Genomic DNA, 19,010 nt, shown 5'->3' on the forward strand with positions numbered 1-19,010 from the left:
GAGTGGAACCCAAAGAGAGTCAGGTGACCAGGAGCGACTACACAAAGGCCAGGCGTGTATTTTAGGAGATTAACGGATGATTTGTTTGTGGTTCTCTCAGCTTTTCAAAGAAATTGTGAGGGTAGAGAGAATTCTTTCTTCAGGTGGTAGCGTTGGGGGTGAGCGGGGAGGTGGGGGGGCGGTGGGGGGTGGGGAGAATGGTGAGCGGGCGTGGCGGAGAGAGGAGGGGAGTCAAGGACAAGGGAACAGGGATTTAAAACCAGAGACTGACCATTAAGGAGAGAGGTTTGGGAACGTCCATCGCGCACAAAGTGGGAAATGTTTTGGAGCCCTCCCACAAGAAAGAGCGAAATCGATCATGTTAAACCGGAAGGCAGGAGGTTTCCAGACGAGGCTGTTTAGGGATATGAAGCCTAATCAGCTGGATGGATTTAGGACTTGGGTCACCATGATCACATTGAATAGAATGACAGCATTGAAGGGCTGAGTGGCCTCCTCCTGTATGTTCCTAAGATTTGCCTTGGAGCCCACATTGGTCGGCGTATCTCTGAGCAGGTGTCGGTATTGGGAAGAGAGCTTCCAGTCACGACTCCATATGATCTCCCTGGCCAAGAGGGACATACAGAGTCGGAGGGAGAGAGACTCCACTCTCTGAAAGAACAGGTGCCTACCACGTCCACCCGCCCCCCCACCCCCCAAGGCTGGTCACCATTCACTCACATCATGGCTGACCATCTACCTTGTCCGCACTTCCCGCCCAATCCCATCATTCCCTGAGTACCAAAATCCCGTTGATTCCCATCGTGAATGTTCTCATTGACCGAGCCTCCACAAATCCCTGAGGAAGAGAATCTCAATCGTTCACAATCCTCGGAGTGTCTCCTCTCCCCTCGGTTCTAACTGGCTGGTCCCTTTTACTGAGTCTGTTGTAGATTCTCCTGTCAAGGGGAGAGACAACCTCTCAGCATCGCCTTCTCAGGCCACCACCACCTCACCGGGCGCTGAGATTAGTTCCCGGAATTGAAGATTGCTTTCCAGAAAACCGTGACCAAGATCTGGGAGAAGGATCATTGGAGGGCATTGGATAAATTGTGTGTTTTCTTTTCATTTTCTTTGAACGATTTTGCTTTAGGACATCAGGATATGAGGAATGGAAATTAAAGTTATTTGACTGACATTTAGGATGGAATTTTCTGGCCGTTCCTGATGGCGGGATTCTCCAGTCCCGCTGCAGTGAACGGAGATGCAGCTGAGCGTCAGATTCTCCATCTTCGCTGGTAGCGTCGGGAGACCATGAACAGCTGGAGAATTCTGGCCTTAAAAATGATCCAATTGAGTGATGCTTTCCAATTCGCCTGGAGGAAGGCGGATCTCCACAAGGGGTAACATTTTGGGCAACTGTTGATTGTGGGGGGGTTGGGGATGCAGTGGGAGGGTAGGTGGCATGTGGTGAAATATCCAGAAATACGGTCAATTTCTCCCTGACCCCAATCCTTTGCAGCTGACCCCTGACCCCAGTTAACTCCACAGACCCCAGGGGGGAACCCGGTATGAAGAAAGGAGTTGGGGCCCATTCTGAATCTGAAGCCTTTGGCAAATTCTGTTGGTTGTATTTCCAACTGGACAATGGTGTGTTTCTTAGGGACACAGAAGATAGGAGCAGGAGGAGGCCATTTGGCCCTTCGAGCCTGCTCCGTCATTCAATCGCGATCATGGCTGATCGTCCAACTCAACAGCCTAATCCTGCTTTCCCCCCATGACCTTTGACCCCATTTGCCCCAAGTGCTATATCCAGCCACCCCTTGAATGCATTCAATGTTTTGGCATCAACTGCTTCCTGTGGCAACTTCTGAAGATCATATTCCCCCACCCCCTCCGCTTCCCCACACACACGCACTCTGCCAGCTTCTGCAGGTTGATTTCAGAGAAATGTCCCTTAGACCTTCCATGAACCCAGTTGGGATGCTGGTGGCTTTCCCGTGACCGGGTCCCGTGCTGCAGCCCCATCGCTGATTTAAAAACCGATTCATTATTCAGGTCAGCACATCATGACAAGAATTTCCAACAGGAACCACGACAAATTATTGAACAATTCCTTTTTTTAAACATTGAATCTGCTCCAGAGGCTCTGGGAGCATATTAGCATATTAGTTCATGCAATCGAATAAATTATGCAAATAAGAGAGGCTCAGAGAAACGGGGAATGTGTTCAGTGAATTGTGTCAGATCACAAGCATTAGAAACTGTAATATTTAGTCTGATCTCACTATGTTTTCTCTAACTGTTTATCCTGACTGTTGATTTCTCGGTCTCTATCTTCTCGTTGCTGTCTCTGTGTCTTTCTCATTTTTCTTCTTATCCCAAAGTGCTTGAAACTCTCCATTCTGCCCTCCAACACTGTGCTCAAGTGTGTGTCTGAGGTTAGTGTTCTGTCTGCTCTAGTGAGTGACTGATTAGTGTTCTGTCTGCACTAGTGTGTCTGAGATCAGTGTCTGCTCTAATGTGTCTGAGATTAGTGTTCTGTCTGCACTAGTGTGTCTGAGATTAGTGTCTGCTTTAATGTGTCTGAGATTAGTGCTCTGTCTGCTCTGTGTGTCTGAGATTAGCGTCTGCTCTAATATGCCTGAGATTAGTGTTCTGTCTGCTCTAGTTTGTCTAAGATTAGTATTCTGTCTGCTCTAGTGTGTGTCTAAGATTAGTGTTCTGTCTGCTCTAGTGTGTCTGAGATTAGTGTCTGTTCTAATGTGTCTGAGATTAGTGTTACGTCTGCTCTAGTGTGCGTCTGAGATTAGTGTTTGCTCTAATATGACTGAGATTAGTGTTCTGTCTGCTGTCGTATATGTCTAAGATTAGTGTTTTGTCTGCTCTAGTTTGTCTGAGATTAGTGTTTTGTCTTCTCTAGTGTGTGTCTGAGATTAGAGTTCTGTCTGCTATTAAGACCCAGGCCAGGAACTCCAAGGTGTTTTATGAAGTTAGCCAAGACCCTAACTTTTACATTTGATTTTGGCATTAGGGTGCGCATAAGGTGTTTCACTCCAGGTATGATTCAAGTGACCTACTAGGGAGCTTTTATCACACAAAGTTTATTTAAGAACATAGTTAAAATATAATAAAAATAATGAGAATAAATTTTATCAGTTACAAAATTTAAACATGACACAGTATAATTCTTAATAGCTACCTATCTCTGTTGTTCCAATGTAAAGAAATATCCCATAAACATACACCCTTCTTCAGCATTAGTTAGCCCAAAAATGAGTCTGCTCACATGACCCTGGATTTCAAAGTTTTACCACTTCTGGACAGTGAATCCGATAGCTGCTTTTAGAAAGACTATATGCTCCAAATTGCAAAACATCAGAGAGATAAACCCAGTCTCTGGCCACTTCTAAAAAACAGCCACCTAGAGAAGAAAATTTCCAACTCCAGGGAGGGGGAGAAACAGTGCTGCCTCTCTCAGCTTCAAGCAGCTTCAAAGCTTGAAAATTGTGTGAAAAGCCGAGCTTCACCCATCACATAACCATACTTGCCAATCATCCCAATGAAGCCCCACTTTGCAAAATCCCAGGGGAAAACAGTAGAACAGCATTAGTTCAGATTAATACCAACATTCTAGCCATTACAAACAATTATACTGTTGCAACAACAATACAGGATGCCACTAAAGCTCTGACAAAGTACCAGGGACTACTCGGAACATCCTGCAGAGAAACAAGATTAAGATGCATTTCTTAAAGGCACAGTATTGTCACACCTCCCCCTTGGGGGAAAAAAATGAACCATCAATATTCAAAGGTGGCTTCACTTTTCAAAATCGTTTAGTTTCACACTATTAGTACTCTACAATAGATACACTTACATTTTATAAAATTAAAGCATGAAAGCATAACAGTAATCTCATCCCTTTCAGTCCCTCTCTTCCACCATTAAACATTCCTTCTTCTTTCATCAAATTAGTAACAAGGCATTTGCAATCACATTCTTTTTTCCTGCTGCATATATTATTTTCATGGCACAGTGGCATAGTGGTTAGGACTGATGCATCAGGGTGCCAGAGACCCGGGTTCAATTCCAGCCTCAATTCACTGCCTGTGTGGAGTTTGCACATTCTCACCATGTCTGTGTGGGTTTTCTCTGGGTGCTCGAGTTTCCTTCCATAGTCCGAAGGTGTGCTGGTTAGGTGGATTGGCCATGCTAAATCGACCCTTAGTGTCCCAAGGTGTGTAGGTTAGGGGGATTAGCAGGGTAAATACTTGGGGTTACAGAGTGCAGATCTGGGTGGGATTTCCGCTGAGTGTCAAGGGGATTACATGGAATTACAAGGATAGGCCCTGGGTGGGATTATTGTCAGTGCAGACTCGATGGACTGCATGGTCTCCTTCTGCACTGTAGGGATTCTATGATTCTACCTCTAAATGCTGGTAACAATAATCTTCATCCAAACATTTTTGCATTTTTATTCTTAAATTTCCCCAAAAATGTTGACTGGATTGTGATCAGGAGACACAATCATCTCAGATGAATTACTGGTAACATAAAAACCCTACAGTGCAGAAAGAGACCCTTCGGCCCATCAAGTCTGTACCAACAACAATCCCACCCAGGCCCTACCCCCATATCCCTACATATTTTACCCACTAATCCCTCTAACCAAAGCACCTCAGCACACTAAGGGGCAATTTTAGCGTGGCCAATCCACCTAACCTGCACATCTTTGGACTGTGGGAGGAAACTGGAGCACCCGGAGGAACCCCACACAGACACGAGGAGAATGTGCAAGCTCCACACAGACAGTGACCGGAGCTGGGAATCGAACTCAGGTCCCTGGAGCTGTGAAGCAGCAGTGCTAACCACTGTGCTACCGTGCCGCCCAATAAATGGATGAATATTTCTCCTGATGACCGTGCAGCTTTTTGGAAAAGTACCCAATAGGCTGTTCTGTATTCTCGTCGCCTTTTGGTAATAATACATCCTGACGCCCAAATCACTCTCATCAACGGCCACCTTGAGTGGTTTTGTGTAATTTGATGCAGCCATCACAGGGGCCGTGGTTAACACAATCTTCAGACCTTCAAATGCCTGTTGACACTCTGCTGTCCACTGAACTTTGCAACGCTTCTGCAGAAGGTCAGCCAAGGGAGCGGCCACATTGCTGAAATTCGGCACAAATTTCCTGTAGAAACCACTCAAGCCCAGAAATCTCAGTATTTCCCTTCTTGTCCACGGTAATGGGAACTCCCCAGTATCCTTTGTTTTTGCATCCTATGGGGTCATCTGTCCCCAGAGGATGTAGAATGGTATGGCCAAGGAATGTGACGTGGGCTTTTCCAAACTCACTCTTAGCCAGGTTTACCACCAAGTCCGCCTCCTAAAGTCAATTGAACAATTCCGCCAGACGTTCTTTCTACGGCTGGCTAGAAGTGCCCAGATTGTCTTTGTACACTGCACAATTGGGCAATTCTGAAACAACCTTGTTGTTAATCTTTGAAATGTGGCTGGGGTGTTTTTCATTCCAAATGACATAACTTTGATCTGGTAAAAACCGTTTAGTGTCACGAAAGCTGAAATCCCCTTTGCCCTTTCGGATAAAGGGACCAGTTTGGAGATAAAAGTTGCTTGTCCCACCTTCTCAATGCAGTTCTCCAACCGAGGAACAGGGAACAAATCTGATTTCATAGCTGCTTTCACCTTACTATAGCCCACACACAATCGTTTGGTACCATTGCTATGAGTGAGCTCCACTCACTGCAAATCATATCAGTTATCTCATTTTTAAGCATGCCTTCAATCTACTTTTGAACCTGTGCCAATTTTAGAGGGTTAAGCCTATAAGGATGCTGCTTAATTGGAACAGCATTGCCTCCATCTACATCATGTAGAACTATTTCAATATTTCCCAGCTTACTCCCACACATCTCTCTGCATGATTTTAATAACTCTTTCAGGTCATTTTGATTTTCCTCTAGAAGGGAACTCAATAATTTATCCCAGTTTTTAATAAGTTCCACATCATCCAACTTAATTCGAGGAATGTCAAATTCAGAATCATCTGGATTTGGTTCTTCACTCTGAGTTATAACCACAAACACGTTCTTCTTCTGTTCTCCTTCCCTATTAGAATTCCATTTGAGCATATTCACATGACACACTTTTTGAGTTTTCTGTCCATTTGGCGTTCTTATCAAATAATTCACCTTACTCAATTTACTTTCAATTGATAAGGGTCACTATACGTTGCTTTTAAAGGTTCACTTACAACTGACTTTATCCCCACCAGCAAAACTACAAATTTTTGATTCCTTATCGGCTTCCTGTTTCATCACATATCATGCCATGTTTAAATGCTGCCTAGCCAACTCACCTGTTCTATTCAATCTTTCCCTAACATTTGACACATAGCCCGATAATGTAATCTCAGATCTCACCAATTCCTGTTTAATCAATTTAAGTGGTCCTCCTACCTCATGACCAAAAGTCAGTTCAAATAGACTGAATGATTGATTCATTAGGTACACCCCGAATAGCAAAAGGTACAAATGAATTCCTTTATCCCAATCCATTGGATAATCTTGACAATAATCCCTCGACATGGTCTTTAAAGTTTGACACCAGCTCTCCAATATTTTATACAAGGCTGTAAAAATGCTTTTGTATTTTAACTTGAGTTTTCTTTACTCCTAAATGACCTCCTCTCAAGTGCTACCTATAACACTTTCTTTCTATAACTGACCGGTACTACCACTTAATGAACTTTTGCCCATTTATCAGCCATCTGAATATGTAAAGGTCTCTATTTCCTCATTAAGACATCATATTTAAGGTAATAACATTCCGGTAAACACTCAGAATCTTCTTCCATGTATGCTTTCTGACACAACTGTTATGTCTCTATATCTTTCTGTTGTAATTCTCCCAACTTTCCCGAACTAAAAATATTCACTTCCCCCTCCACCTTTATCAACTATCTGATCAAAAATGGTTTCGGATAATTAACTTCAACTTTTTTATCTTTACACTTTGATATTTCCTCTTGTCTTAAGCTATGACTTTGTGATCCTGTTACCACACAATCAGAAAAAATCCCAGGATAAGCATTCTTAGATAACTCGGTTGTTTTATTTTTCACTGGTTTTTTTAACCACAGTAGGCATCACTCTGTCCTGCGATCCAATTATATCATTACCGAGGATAAGCTATATTCCTGGATAAGATCATTTCTCTATTACTCCTTCTGCCATTTCATCACTCTTCATTGGACTCTCCAACCTCACCTTATATAATGGAACACTACTCTTTCACTCTGAATTCCACCTTGTCTGGCAATACTCCATCCAAACAGCATAAGTCCTCATCTATTAACATTTAAGATTGCCCCTGTATCTCTTAAAATTTTAATTTCTTTACCTACTCCTTCTGGTACACATGAGTAAGCTTTACCCACAAAAGTAAATTCTTAAAGAGACCTGGCACTTTCTTATCAACCAATTCCTGACCAGGCTGTACATTCTTTGGATCTCTTTAGCTTCAGCTGGGCTTTCCTTTAACGAGCCTCACTGGCTTATCCTATTTTACCACATCAGTCTTCCCATTGCTGCTCATAAACCACCAATGCTGTAATTTTGTATGTCCTTATTCCTTATAGTGGAAATATCAGAGGCTTTTGATTTCTCTTTCACCCTTGTGGGTTTCCTTTTTAACCTAAAATACACTGTCATTATTATCTCCCACAAGATCTCCTTTACCTTTACCCCCTGAATATTCCTCCTTTTCCCAGTTTCTATTCCTCACCGACTGATTTTGGAAACCAAACTTTGAATTATGAACTAATTCATATTCATCTGCCGTTTCTGCTGCTAACCTCACAGTTTTAACCTCTGCTCTTTCACATCAGTTCTCACTACATCAAAAAGCGAATTTTTAAACTACTCCAAAATAACCATTTCTCTAAGAGCTGCACAATCTGGTCTGTTTTCAAGGCCTTTATCCACCTATCGAAATTACTTTGTTTGATCCTTTCAAATTCTATGCACTAGAATTTTTCCTTAGGTCTCAAAACCATTGTCTGGAAGGTTCTGGCGCTAGTTCACATGCATTTAAAATGGCTTTTGTCACCTCATCGTAATTCCTCGATACCTCCTGTAACAGTGATGCAAATACCTCATTGGTTCTACCTCCCAACTTTACTTGAATCAGTAATACCCAAATGGCTCGTGACCATTTCATTTGTTTAGCTACTTTCTCAAATGAAGTGGAAAAGGCAACACTTGGGCATCTTTAAACAAGTCTTTTTGACTACGGTGCCTCACTCTTCCTCACAGTCCTCATTACCACTTCCAACTGTTCCCTTTACCGCTACAATTTTAAGTTGACGTTCACTTTTCAGTTCCAGTTTCTGAAGCTCAAATTCTCTCTTTTTTTCTCTTGCCCACAGTTCAAGCAATCACATTTATTTTTCTTTTTTGTGATTCGAACTGTTTCAATTCTTTTTCTTGCTCTTCCCCCCATTCTCTTGCTTTGTTTCCTTTACTTCGAATTCAATCTGCTTTAATTTGCTTTCATGTTCAAGCTGTTTTATTGGTCATTCCGTTCTAGCCATTTCCAATGATTCTGACTGTGTTTCTGGTAATTTTTAATGCTGAGCTATTGCCGCACTTATCTCTCTCCCACCCTTTCCCCCTTCTGCCAGAGCTATTCTTTGCCTTTTTTTTCCCCTTTCCCTTTTTCCCTAGTCTATAATTCAAGCAATTTCAATTTCTTTGGAGTCAGAGAGTCATCGAGGTTTACAGCATGGAAACAGGCCCTTCGGTCCAACTTGTCCATACCACCATTTTTTTAATTCCTTAAGCTAGTCCAAATAGTTTGGCCCATTTCCCTCTATACTCATCGTAACCATGTAACTGTCTAAGTGCTTTTTAAAAGACAAAATTACACCCGCCTCTACTACTACCTCTGGCAGCTTTTTCCAGACACTCACCACCCTCTGTGTGAAAAAATTGCCCTTCTGGACACTTTTGTATCTCTCCCCTCTCACCTTAATCCTATGCCCTCTAGTTTTAGACTCTCCTACCTTTGGGAAAAGATATTGACTGTGTAGCTGATCTGTGCCCCTCATTATTTTATAGACCTCTATTTTATAGACCGCCTTTAGCCTGTTGTTTCTCTTTTTACTCTTGCTTTTTCTATTGCAACTGCTTCTCTCTCTTTTGCTTTTGCTTCTAATTCAAGCTGAAATCTAGGCCACTGCCAATGATTCTAACTGTGTTTCCGACACATTTAAATGCGGAGCTCTCACTGCAGCCATCTCCACCTTCCTCATCCCTTCAAGTCACGTCAGCTGCAGTAGTTTGGCCAATTCCAAAAGTTTTGTTCTAACCACCTTTTGCAAAACATCCCGAGTGGCTTCTTCCACTCCCAGGAAACTTTTAACCACTGAGAGAGCCTTTATTCTACAAGACACTCCCTATTTAACCCAACAGCTGAAAAGGAAACACAAATATACGCACTATTCACTGTCTTGGAGACAATAATCCCAAACCAAATAAGGATGTAGATTTCAATCCCACAGAGAGACCCCATTCTTAAGACCCTGCCCAGAAACTCTGTTTTGTGAAGTTTGTCTAGATCTTAAACAGCCACCCAGACAACAGAATCTCAACTCCAGTGTGGAGCAAACACACTGCTGTCCCTCTCAGCTTTAAGCAGCTTCTCAGCTAATAGAGTCATCGAGGTTTATAGCATGGAGTTAGGTCCTTTAATATTTTGTGAAAAAACCCAGCTTCCCCCTCGCATGACCAAATCTGCCAATCATCCCAATGAAACCCCACTCAGTAGCACGGTGGCACAGTGGTTAGCACCACTGCCTCCCAGTGCCAGGGACCCAAGTTCGATTCCTGGCTTGGGTCACTGACTGTGTGGAATTTGCATGTTCTCGTATCGGCGCAGGTTTCCTCTGGGTGCTCCAGTTTCCTCTCTCAGTCTGAAAGATGGTAAGATGCATTGACCTGAACAGGCGCCAGAATGTGGCGACTAGGGGAATTTCACAGTAACTTTGTTGCAGTGTTAATGTAAGCCTTACTTTGTGATTAATAAAAAAACTTTAACACTCTTTAAAATCCCTGAGGAAAACAGCAGAACAGCATTAGTTCAGATTAAAACCAACATTCTAGCCATTACAAACAATTATGCTGATGCAACAACAACACTGTATACCAGTGATTTCTCAAACCATCCTGCAGAGAAACAGAATTAAAATAGATTTCTTAAAAGCACAGTATCATCACTTCTCCGGTGTCTCTGAGATTCTGTTCTTTCTGTTTCATTTTATGTCTGAGATTAGTGTTCTGTCCAGCTCACTGTGCCTCAGATGGGAGGACAGCTTGCTCTAGAATGAGTCTGTGAGTTGTGTTTAATTTGCAGCAGTGTATTTTTGAGATTAGGGTTTGTCCTGTTTAATGTGTTTGAGATCCATGTTCTGTTGCTCCAATGTTTTTTCTAAGATTAGAGGTTGTCTGCTCTAATGTGTCTGAGATTAGTGTCTGCTGTACTATGTCTGAGATCAGTGTTCTGTCTGCTCTAGTGTGTTTGAGATTAGTGTTCTGTCTGCTCTAATGTGTCTGAGATTAGTGTTCTGTCTGCTGTACTATGTCTGAGATCAGTGTTCTGTCTGCTCTAGTGTGCCTGAGATTAGTGTCTGCTTTAGTGTCTAAAATTAGTGTTCTGTCTGCTCTTGTGTGTCTGAGATTAATTTTTTGCCTGCTCTAATGTGTCTGAGGTTAGTGGCTGCTCGAATATGTCTGAAATTAGTGTTCTGTTTGCTCTAATATATCTAAAATTAATGTTCTGTCTGCTCTTTTGTATATGAGATTAGCGTTCTGTCTGCTCTAATGTTTCTGAGATTTGTATCTATTCTACTGTGTGTGAGATTAGTGTTCTGCCTGCTCTCGTGTGTCTGAAATTAGTATTCTGTCTGCTCTAATGTGTCTGAGATTAGTGTCTATTCTACTGTGTCTGAGATTAGTGTTCCGCCAGCTCTGTGTGTCTTAGATTAGTGTTCTGTCCGCTCTAATGTATTTGAGATTAGTGTTCTGTCTGCTCTGTGTGTCTGAGGTTAGTGTTCTGACTGCTCTTGTATGTCTGAGATTAGTGTTCTGTCTGCTCTCTGTGTCTGAGATTAGTGTTCAGACTGCTCTCGTGTGTCTGAGATTAGTGTCTGCTCTAATGTGTCTGAGATTAGTGTCTGTTCTACTGTGTCTGAGATTACTGTTCTGTCTACTCTAATGTGTCTGCGATTAGTGCTCTGTCTGCTCTAATGTGTCTGAGATTAGTGTCTGCTGTAATGTGTCCAAGATTAGTGTTCTGTTTGTTCTGTGTGTCTGAGATTAGTGTCTGCTCTAATGTGTCTGAGATTAGTTTCTGTCTGCTCTAATGTGTCAGAGATTAGTGTTCTGTCTGCTCTAATGTGTCTGAGATTACTGTTCTGTCTGCTCTAATGCGTCTGATATTAGTGTTCTATCTGCACTAGTGCATCTGAGATTAGTGTCTATCTAACTTGTCTGAGGTTAATGTTCTGTCTGCTCTATGTGTTGAGATTAGTGTTCTGTCTGCTCTAGTGTGTCTGGGATTAGGTCCTGTCTGCTCTGTGGTCTGAGATGAGCATTCTGTCTGCTCTAGTGTATCTGAGATTAGTGTTCTGTCTGCTTTGTTTGTCTGAAATTAGTGTTCTGTCTGCTCTAAAGTGTATGAGATTAGTGTCTGCTGTAATGTGTCTGAGATTAGTGTTCTGTCTGCTGTGTGTCTGAGATTAGTGTCTGCTCTAATGTGTCTGAGATTAGTGTTCTGTCTGCTTTGTGTGTCTGAGATTAGTGTCTGCTCTAATGTGTGTCTGAGATTAGTGTCTGCTCTAATGTGTCTGAGATTAGTGTTCTGTCTGCTCTAATGTGTCTGAGACTGGTGTTCTGTCTGCTCTAATGTGTCTGAGACTAGTGTTCTGTCTGCTCTAATGTGTCTGAGACTAGTGTTCTGTCTGCTCTAATGCGCCTGAGATTAGTGTCTGCTCCAATTTGTTTTTTTTCATTTGTTCATGGGCTATGAACATTATTAGCTGGGCCAACATTTATTGTCCATCCCTAACTGCCCTGAACTGAGTGGTTTTCTCGGCCATTTCAGGGGGCATTTAAGGGTCAACCACATTGCTGTGACTCTGGTGTCACACTTGGGCCAGACTGGGTAAGAACGGCAGATTTCCTTCCCTAAATGACATTAGTGAACCAGATTCTTTTTTTTTACAACAATCAGCAATGGTTTCATGGTCACCAGTAGACTTTTAATTCCAGATTTTTATGGAATTCTATTTTCACCATCTACCATGGTGGGATTTGAACCTGAGTGTCTGGATTACTAGTCCAGTGACAATCCCAGTACGTCATCCCCATCCCTGAGATTAATGTTCTACCTGCTCTAATTTATCTGCGACTGGTGTTTGTCTGCTCTAGTCTGTGTCTGAGATTCACGTTCTGTCTGGGCTATTGTGTGTTGTTATCTACGTCCTGTCTGTCGTAGTGTGTTTCTGGTATCAGTGTGGTCTGAATTGACTGTTTCTGTTATGTGAATATTACGTATGTTATTAAAAAGACAAGTGTAAGGTTTCTTGGAGACTGAGAGAAGGACTGAAGGGGATGATGAGAAAATGGGTATCTCTTGGTTTCCAGACACTTGCCCAGGACAGGTATTCACAGGAATTTACAACCACAGGTTGTCAGCTTGTGCGTGATTGGTCAAAATTCTGCCTCCAAGCCTGAAAGTTATGGGTTCAGTTCCCAGCGCTGAGACTTGAGGGACATTTCTGTTTGACCCAGCAGCAACACTGAGGGAGGACTGCCTTACCGGCAGTGAGGTCGCTCTGGTCCCATATTAAACTGAGGCCCTGACTGACCTCTCGGCTGCTAAAACATTCCACGGAATGACTCAACTCAAAGGAATTTCTCCTGGTTCCTTTGCCTACATTTATACAAAACCCATGATCAGGCCATTTCCAACATTCCCCTATGTGGGTCTTGCTTTATATGAATTGGCTCCTGCATTTCCTACAATACAACAATGACTACACCTCCTAATGATTCAATTGGCTATGGGATGTCCCCAGGTTGTGGAAGGTGCTATATAAATGCAATTTTTTTATTGTGACAATACCTTGTTTGCCCAAGTGTCAAATAACCTTGATGGTCACCCAGTGAGACAGTCAGCAAGTACGTCTCGATAGAGAGAGCTCACTCATTAACTATTCTTCTTTAACTGTTTCACACTATGTTTCATCAACACTTGATTCATTGCCATCATAGTTACAAAAAACAGATTTATGACAAAAGGTTAAAGAAGAAAGGCTTATCTGTCACTATATAACACTGGGGTACAGTACTGGTGAGGATGGGTCTGTCTCTGTATAAAACTGGGATACAGTACTGGTGGGGATGTGTCTGTCACTGTATAACACCGGGGTACAGTACTGGTGGGGACGGGTCTATCCCTGTATAACACTGGGATACAGTACTGGTGGGGATGTGTGTCTGTCACTGTATAACATTAGGGTACAGTACTGGTGGGGACGGGTCTACCCCTGTATAACACTGGGATACAGTACTGGTGAGGATGGGTCTGTCTCTGTATAAAACTGGGATACAGTACTGGTGGGGATGTGTCTGTCACTTTATAACACTGGGGTACCGTACTGGTGGGGACGGGTCTATCCCTGTATAACACTGGGATACAGTACTGGGGATAGGTCTGTCACTTTATAACACTGGGGTACAGTACTGGTGGGGATGGGTCTGTCACTGTATAACACTGGGGTACAGTACTGGTGGGGATGGGTCTGTCACTGTATAACACTGGGGTACAGTACTGATGGGGATGTGTCTGTCACTGTTAACACTGGGATACAGCACTATTGGGGAGGGGTCTGTCACTATGTAACACTGGGCTACAGTACTGGCAGAGACAGGTTTGCTGTTGGGAGTTGGCAGAATTTCAGAAACTAATTTAAAAAGATCAAACTTCATAAAGTATTTGTTTATGTACAATGTTGTTACTGAACAACATTGCAGGGACAGATAAGGGGTAAAGAAAGATTGTAGGTTCATGATGTTGATGGGGTACAGGGAGAAGGTGGGCAGGTTTTTATTCATCAGAAAACCAGGTGATGAAGGATAGAACTTGAACCAATCTTTGCACACTTTTCAAAGTGTTTATTTACAGAGATGCACAATACGAAACCCAAAGCTCCCAACCCAGAAACTGCAGTTCTGGAACTGCTCCTATTGATCAGTAAATCCCCAGGTTAAGCCCACTGTCTGCATTTAATTAGTGGGGAGGCGATGGCCTAGCGCTATTATCCCTCGACTATTAATCCAGAAGCTAACATTCTGGGGACCCGGGTTCGAATCCTGCCACGGCAGATGGTGGAATTTGAATTTAATAAAAAATATCTGGAATTAAGAATCTACTGATGACCATGAAACCATCGTTGGAAAAACACATCTGGTTCATTAACGTGCTTTAGGGAAGGAAGTCTGCCATCCTTGCCCAATCTGGCCTGCATGTGACTCCAGAGCCACAGCAATGCGGTTGACCATCATGTGCCCTCCAAGGGCAATTAGGGATGGGTAATAAATGCTGGCCAGCCAGCGACACCATGTCCCACGAATGAATAATAAAAATACAATGAATATCGAATTAGGTGGGATTGAGGGTCTGGTGCAAAGCTGGGTAGGTGGGATTAAAGGGTGAGGTTTATTAATCCAAGTAGACCTTTATTATTGTTAGAATACTTTGTATCTGAAGTTATCTGTTAGAGAGACAGTCATTCAGACATTGATATTAGTTATGTTGTGTGATCTCTGTGAATGGTTGTAACCAGTTCTCTCTCTCGTGTTGCAGGCGTCCCTGTATTCCCTCGCACTCAAATGCCTTATCAGCCTCTCCACTGTAATATTACTGGGTCTCATTGTTGTGTATCATGCTCGAGAGATTCAGGTAAGGATCTAACCTTTCTTCCACGTCTTTTCCCCCTTTACCATACCATACCATACCTCCTTCCCCGCCCACCCCTCTTTACCCACCCACCCCTCTTTCCCAGCCCACCCCTCCTTCCCCACCCTCCCCGCACCCCCCCACTCACACCCTTGGCACACGGTAAGCTGTTAATGCCCGGTGTGAGATTGCATATGCCAATTAGTTATCCTATCACACTCAGCATCATGATCAAACCCGGGTCTGACATAGAATCATAGAATCCTACAGTGCAGGAGGAAGCCATTCGGCCCATCAAATCTGCACCCACCACCATCCCACCCAGACCCTATCCCAATAACCCCATGCATTTACCCCAGCTAGTCCCCCTGACACTAAGGGGCAGTTTGACATGGTCAATCCACCTAACATGTATATCTTTGGACATGTTTTGTATGGGCAGATTGTATTCAGGCTGTCTTGCATCCTGACATACTGTTCCTGTACGTGCTTTGTGCTTTGCACGTTATCTCTCCCTTTTTTTCCCCAGAGGTCACAGGCTGAGGACATTTGGGAATTTGCTGTGACCCCGTGTGGAGAATGAAGCAATTTGTAGCATCCTCCCAAACTCAGCTCAGGGGCACATGAACCTTCCTTGTCTGGGGCTCCAGCAACATTCTGGGTACAACAAGCATTAACTGAGTCAGTGGGACCCCCCTGGGATGGACCCTGCACAGTGAGAGCTGAGCGAGGGGTCAGCTGTCCCTGTGTACAAATCAAAAAGGATTGTACCCAGCCACAGAATGAGTTGCTTTTGAAAGAGAACTCATCTTGAAAACTTCCTTTTGAAACCTCTTTTGGAACTGATCCAACCCAACCTTAATAATTCATTTTGGATTAGCATGACTTTCTTCTCTCTCTCTCTCTCTCTCCCTCTCATTTAATCATTTATTCTGTGACTGGATTCAGAGGAACAAAGGCAGGTAGAGTGCAGCTTTGGACACCATTTTTACAGATGGAGGATACTCAGAGTTGAAACAGAAATTTGCACGTTCCCCCAAACCATTCAGCATCATGTCATGGGAATATATCGACCGCTCCTTCAATGTCACTGGATCAAAATCCTGGAATTCCCTCTTTAATAGCATTGCAGGGGTACTAGACCACAGGGGAGGCAGCAGTTCAAGAAGACAGCTCACCACCACCTTCTCAAGGGGCATAAACAGCCCCCATCCCAACAGTGAATAAAACAGTGGAAATACTCAGTCTATGATTGCTAATATTCTCTCTGTACTAAATCTCAACCCCTCCCATAAACTGAGCCCCAGAAACTTTCTGAAGGATGAATTCCTCACCTTGTTGCGTGACGTTGATCATGGATCAGAAAAGCACCAGAACAGCTATAAAAAGATCATAACAACTTTAATTTCCATAGCACCTTAAAACAGCGTACAAAACATCCCAAGACTGTGTGACACGAGGAGATATTAGAACAGGGACCAGAAGCTTGACCAGAGGTAGGTTTTAAGGAGTTGCTTAACAGAGGAAAGGGAGGCAGAGAGGTTTAGGGAGGGAATTCCAGAGCTTAGGGGCAGGCAGCTGAAGGCACGGCCACTGATGATAGAGCAATGAAATTTGGTGTCACATAAAAGTGCGGATCTGGAGGATTGGAGAGATCTCTGAGGGCTGTGAGGCAGATGGATTTTACAAAAATAGGGAGGGACGATGGGTGAATGGGACTTGTTGTGAGTTATGACAAGGGCAGTGGGAGGAAAGGTGGGGGGAGATTTGGATGAGAATGAAAAAAGCGGCAGACCAGTCAAGAATGTGCTGAAGCTTAGAGTGCCAAAGGCTTGCCTGATATTGCTGCTGTCAGGCTTGAACTTAGCAGTAGACTCTTGGCACCTTGAGTCCCAAAAATACCGATGGCCTCCTCAATCGCCTATAAGGTTGATGTGGAGATGCCGGCATTGGATTAGGGTGGACACAGTAAGAGGTTTCACAACACCGGGTTAAAGTCTAACAGGTTTATTTGAAACCGTGAGCTTTCAGAGCGCTAATGAAGGACTCACCTGATGAAGGAGCAGCACTCCAAAAGCTCGTGATTCCAAATGGACCTGTTGTGAGACTTCTAACTGTGTCCCAAAGAACGTCCGCCCTGATCCATAAATATCTTTCTCAAGTCCACGCTGTTCACTCTCATCACTTAGTTCCAAAGGGACATCTTCAAAATAACATCTGAAATGTGTTAAGCTATCCAGTGAGGCATTAAGCTTCTAATGATTTATGTCTAAACAATTATGTTAATTGAAAAACATTCTGATTCAAATAATTTCTGGTGGAACTGTCTGACAACTCTTTTATCAGCTGTTCTGAATTTCAATGTTCAATCTACATTAAATATTTATTTTTTTTAATGTTTGGTCTCTGCTATGGTTCAGTGACTTCTGCTCTTGCCTCTATGTCGTGAGTTTGAGTCCCTTTCCAGACACCTGAGCAAATAATCCCAAAGCCAATTCCCACATTGTCCGGATCAATATGTATCCCATAAACAACACGACAAAAATTGATTATCTACTGGTGAATTATTTCATGAATGTTTGTAGAAATTTGCAGTGTACAAGTTGGCTGCTGCTTTCCTATACTGACACATTCACCACACTTCAAGGGATGTGGGCGCCACTGGCTGGCCAGCATTTATTGCCCATCCCTAACTGCCCTTGAGAAGGTGGTGGTGAGCTGCGTTCTTGAACGGCTGCAGTCCCTGTGGTGAAGGTGCACGCACAGTGCTGATAGGGAGGGAGTTCCAGGATTGTGACACAGTCCAGTTGAAGGGACTTTACTGAACCAATCCTTTTTCTATGTAAGGCTCCCCTTTAGTTAGGGCTACCAACTGTACTTGGATAGAATCTTAGAATCCCAACATGGCAGAAGGACACCATTCAGCCCATCGAGTCTGCACTGACTCTTCAACAGAGCATACCTGTGACCACACATATTTATCCCATGGATTTTGCTAACCTGCACATCTTTGGACCATGGGAGGAAATCGGAAGCCCACACAGACACGGGGAGAGCATACAAACTCCACACAGACTGTGATCCAAGGCTGGAATCGAACCCAGGTCCCTTGCGCTGTGAGGCAGCAATGATAACCAATGTGCACTATGCCACCCAGGAGTTCCCATGACTACAGTTGCCCTGCCCCCACATCATTGGCTGTCCAACACGACCATCATTCCAGCTTCCCATGACCAATTTGAAAAAGAACAAAGTCCTGGTTCTCCTGATTGGATGAATCTTGGTCAACTGGCCATTGTTTTCTCCAACTCCAATATTTTTATAGCTCATAAAACTGTTCAAAAAATTTAAAAGTCACAATGTCTTTATTGCTATTCCTTCTCGCTTGGGTAGAAGCTGCTAGGATTGTCCTGAGGGTGAATTTTTAATTGCTGGAGAAGCCAGCTCAACCTTGGACCTTGGTAACCCATTCTTAATACATTTGTTCCTTGCTGTCCCTTTCGTAAAGACTAGCTTTGAGTGTCCCCCAGCTTCTCCTGTGACTAACATGTAGATTTTCATCATTGATTGACAATGGTGAAAGAGATTCCTTATAGCTGACCCTGATGTGTGAAACTGTTTGTGGGGCTGCAGTGAAACCTCTCCCTCCCTCTCTCGATTGACAGCACGTTATCTGCAGGACCAGTTTCTTTGATTTGATTTGATTTGATTTATTATTGTCACACGTGTTAATATAGAGTGAAAAGTATTGTTTCTTGTGCGCTATTCAGACTAAGCATACCATTCATAGAGAAGGAAATGAGAGAGTGCAGAATGTAGTGTTACAGTCATAGCTAGGGTGAAGAGAAAGATCAACTTAATGCAAGGTAAGTCCATTCAAACTGGGCATAAGCTGTTCTTGAGTCAGTTGGTACATGATCTCAGACTTCTGTATCTTTTTCCTGAAGGAAGAAGGTGGAAGAGAGAATGTCTGGAGTGTGTGGGGT

The 19,010-nt window shown here is 43.3% G+C and overlaps 1 protein-coding gene across 1 annotated transcript in view; it reads left to right on the plus strand.

Annotated features, from left to right (window-relative positions):
* Window positions 1–19,010, plus strand: part of kcnn1a (potassium intermediate/small conductance calcium-activated channel, subfamily N, member 1a) — a 128,367-nt gene that overhangs the window by 53,263 nt on the left and 56,094 nt on the right. Inside the window, exon 4 of the mRNA XM_080212629.1 lies at window positions 14,932–15,027. Coding sequence (XP_080068755.1) covers window positions 14,932–15,027 — 96 coding nt within the window. The remainder of the gene's footprint in view (window positions 1–14,931; window positions 15,028–19,010) is intronic.

The sequence above is a fragment of the Carcharhinus amblyrhynchos genome, chromosome 26 (genome assembly GCF_965287045.1).
Source record: "Carcharhinus amblyrhynchos chromosome 26, sCarAmb.v2.hapA, whole genome shotgun sequence".
In the NCBI taxonomy this organism is placed as follows: Eukaryota; Metazoa; Chordata; class Chondrichthyes; order Carcharhiniformes; family Carcharhinidae; genus Carcharhinus; species Carcharhinus amblyrhynchos.